Here is a 3,792-nt window from a genome sequence, read left to right on the forward strand (position 1 = left end):
AGGGAACCGTCTGGCCAAGGTCCCAGAGCCACTTGGCGGCTAACTAGGACTTGCGCTTTCCCGATTAGGGGGACGCGCGGCGCCCAGGAGTGTAAGGTTGGGGTCGCCCAGGTCCTCTATCTTCCCCATCTTCCCGGCCTACGAACCCTAAGCAGCCCTCTCCATGCCCCCGGCACTCCCTTCGCCAGAGACTCAGCCTAGCACCCACACCTCGAAGAGAGGACACCAGGGCCCCTCGCAGTTCCCCTCCGAGCCGCTAGGGGACGCCGACCTTCCATTCCTAGTCTCCTCTTCTCGCTCAACCTCCTCTCCCTTCTCCTCCCGAGACTCTCGCGAGATCTCTCGTCAACTTACAGAACCGGAAGTCGGGTAGAGACCTCTTTCCTTCTGCGGCCATCGCTGGATCGCAGCCGGTGAGTGTATGGCGGGTTGTTGCGGGTCATCCGGTGCCATCCGCGCTTAGGCGACGTGGCTTTCTGTCCCGGGGCCCCGAGCCCGCCTTGCTGGCCCGACATCAGCCGGAGAGCCATGCCGGGATGAGCTCAGCCTGTGTCCTAGCCGGGGACCGCGGGGCTGGAGAGGGGCGGGGAACGGACCCGTGGGCCCGAAGGCCGCCGGGGGCCAGGGGAGACGGAGTTAGTGAAATCGTCCCGAGTCATGTGCTTGTTAGTCCTCTCGCCGGTGGGGAGGGTTCGCGAATGCGCGATCTGCCCCAGTTCCCAGGCTCAAGCGGGGAGCCCCGGCGTTGGTTCGCTTTGGACGTGCAAAATGCCGTCCGCCCATGTGAAGGTAGAAGGCAGACTCGTGTGGAAACGTCAGCTGTATGCAGAGTTCAGTTGTCGGCGTGCTTTGTCCTAATGAAGAGGTTTTTTTTTAAAGTTCCACCCTCACAAGACACTTTAGGTCTAAGACAGCTGTGCTCCCGATGGCGAGGTCTGATGGAGTAGCCGAACGTGGCATCTTCCAGGGGACGTTTTCTACTTTCGGAGTGGAATTGCTGCTGCTTGGGGAACCGGTTGAGACTTGAGGCATTAACGGGTCTCTGGGGTTTTGTTGTTGTTGATTTAGCCAAAATGAAGTTCAATCCCTTTGTGACTTCCGACCGAAGCAAGAACCGCAAACGGCATTTCAATGCACCTTCTCACATTCGGAGGAAGATCATGTCTTCCCCCCTTTCCAAAGAGCTGAGGCAGAAGTACAATGTTCGGTCTATGCCCATTCGAAAGGATGATGAAGTTCAGGTATGAATCCTTGCTGAGTATTAGTAGAACTTTCCAATTATTGATAGGAGAAGAATTCCCGACAAGTCTCTTTACTAGTCACTGTCTTCAGTGAGCAAATATAAGGCCACAAGAACGATTTCCTATCTTTTATTTAATCATGTCTGCATTTAGGTTTGGAAGATTTGCTTTTTGGTCCCCACCTCAACTCTTGCTGTAACTGTTCTGGCAGCTAATGCCCTAATCTATGTGAGGGGTTTCTGTTCTCTGGTAAATTGGAAAGTTGTTTGTGTGAACATTTCTGTAGGTGTCATTTCAACTAGTGACTGGTAAATTTTGACAGTCCCTAAAACTTTTCCATAGTACTGTTCATGAGGTTAATGCCCATTCAAATAAAATGACAGTTTCCCAGATATGATCAGTATGGGCTGAAAACAGCCATGGGTCTCTGCCTTGGTAATTCCGGACTTGCCAATAGACCTTGGAAACAGTCTGGACTAAGTGTGCAAAAAGCCAGAGTGGGCTCTTACCTTTCAACAGCCTGCCTTTGCTAAAGCCAGGTGGCCTGGTGTGTTTTCATCTTTCAAGGCCAAAGGGTTTAGGGTTGGAGATTTAGTTAATAGTGTTTACCTAGTATATGCAGTTCCTGGATTTGAGCCCTAATGACACCCCCCCACACACACTTCCCAAAAGGAAAATACGTGGATCTGTTAAAGGTGAGCGGCGGATCTTTGTGAGTTCAAGGCCAGCCTGGTCTACAGAGCGGGTTTCAAGACATCTAGGGCTGTTACACAGAGAAACCCCATCTCAAAAAAGCAAAAAGGGGGGGGTGAGCAAATGGATTCAGATGTTTTGGTTTATACCGTGAAACTCTAGCTCTTTATCATATCACATTTTTTTAATTTGCATTCAGGTTGTCCGAGGACACTACAAAGGCCAGCAGATTGGCAAAGTGGTCCAAGTGTACAGGAAGAAGTACGTCATCTACATTGAGCGAGTCCAGCGAGAAAAGGCTAATGGCACAACTGTCCATGTGGGCATCCACCCCAGCAAGGTGGGTGTTTTTGAGGAAAGGAAACCACAGCACTTGGGGTGCTTATTTATGGGGCTCCCTGGGAGTGGCCCTGTGCTAGGTGTGCTAGAATGTGTCTTAGAGCAATACTGAAGTTCTGAAATTTGAGGTTGCTGAGGCCTTCAGAAATCAGTGTCCTTGAAGTCTGAGAAATGGGATGAGTAGAGCTTCAGCCCTGGTTGATTGCCCATGTCCAGTAGTACTGAGTGAGCAGAAGCCGGTTTCTAACACCCTTATGAGGTGGGTTAAGCCACCGGTGTTGGAAAGCAACCTAAAGCTGAGGTTGTGATCTCAAACTGGTTGTGTCTAAGTCAAGATAGAGCATTCCATAATAGATACTTGTCCTAGACTTCATGTCAATTATCACAAATTTGTGATTGAGTCTTTAATGTATAGGTAATGAACACAGTGGCCACTTAATACCGAGTATTAGGGCTTAGGCTTTAGTGCAAAGATGTAATTAAGACCTCCATGTCAGTATTAAAGTTGTGCTGCGTTTTCCCTTCCCCACCACATAGTGCACTGCACTGTCATGACCCATCACCTTTTGAAATTTCTTCTATGTATGAGTGTTTTGCTCTGTGTGTCTATTTACCACATATATGCACTTGAGTTTGTTAGTCATTTCTCCAGCCCAGCACATCACCTCTTGGGGAGGTGTCTCTTACCAGCAAGAACATTCTTGTTTGTAACAGACTCCAATCATATTTTTTGCCTCCCACAAACTTGGTTTTCAGGGTTACAAGCACAGTGGCCAGTTTTGGGTCTTTGGTCCTGAGTGCAGTGTTGGTACAGTGGGTCTTTGGCTTCTCTCATTCCGCTCTGGACTGGAGACACAGGCTAATGGGCCTCTGTTCCAAAACTGATCGCTTGTAGAATTTTCAAAAGCATCCCCGCCTCATTGGACTGGAAATGGATAGCACCTCTAGTTGGGCCTAGGTAATTGCTCAAAGCATCGGGTGGTTTCTTTTTCTGCAGGTGGTTATCACCAGGCTAAAGCTGGACAAAGACCGCAAAAAGATCCTGGAAAGGAAAGCCAAGTCTCGACAAGTCGGAAAGGAGAAGGGCAAATACAAGGAAGAAACGATTGAGAAGATGCAAGAGTAGGGGTGTGTCCTGCACAGCTTTCATTAAAGACTGCTTAAAAGTCCTGGTTTGTGTGGTGTTTTGAAAGGTACCTTGTTGCCCGTGGCTTATTCTGCTCCTGTCCGTCAGTCTTTGGATCTGGAAAGGACAGCCACTCACGGCTTGACCCCAAACATCTACTACGGGAGGGGGTTTTGTATTTGTTAGTAAGGGGTAGATGGATTGTATCCTGAGGTAGCTTATTGAGCAGGTTTGCAGGAATGGCCAGTTGAGAGCACTGCCAATGGGCTGGTGTCTGAATAAAGTACATTTTACTTTGGGGTAAGGACAGACTTCATGGTGCATGGATGGAGGTCAGTGTAGTTCTCGCATCTTGTGAGTCTAGAGGTGGTCAGTCTTGTGGGTGGATTCTAT

At 49.3% G+C, this 3,792-nt stretch overlaps 1 protein-coding gene across 1 annotated transcript; it reads left to right on the forward strand.

The window, feature by feature from the left end:
* The first annotated feature begins 330 nt into the window (after nucleotides 1–330).
* Nucleotides 331–3,442, forward strand: Rpl26 (ribosomal protein L26). Its single transcript, XM_036196546.1, has 4 exons — nucleotides 331–413; nucleotides 1,069–1,241; nucleotides 2,134–2,274; nucleotides 3,271–3,442. The coding sequence occupies exons 2-4, from the start codon at nucleotides 1,074–1,076 to the stop codon at nucleotides 3,397–3,399; spliced, it is 438 nt and encodes a 145-aa protein (XP_036052439.1). The 5' UTR covers nucleotides 331–413; nucleotides 1,069–1,073; the 3' UTR covers nucleotides 3,400–3,442.
* The last annotated feature ends 350 nt before the right edge of the window (nucleotides 3,443–3,792 follow it).

This window comes from Onychomys torridus, chromosome 8, assembly GCF_903995425.1.
Source record: "Onychomys torridus chromosome 8, mOncTor1.1, whole genome shotgun sequence".
NCBI lineage: Eukaryota > Metazoa > Chordata > Mammalia > Rodentia > Cricetidae > Onychomys > Onychomys torridus.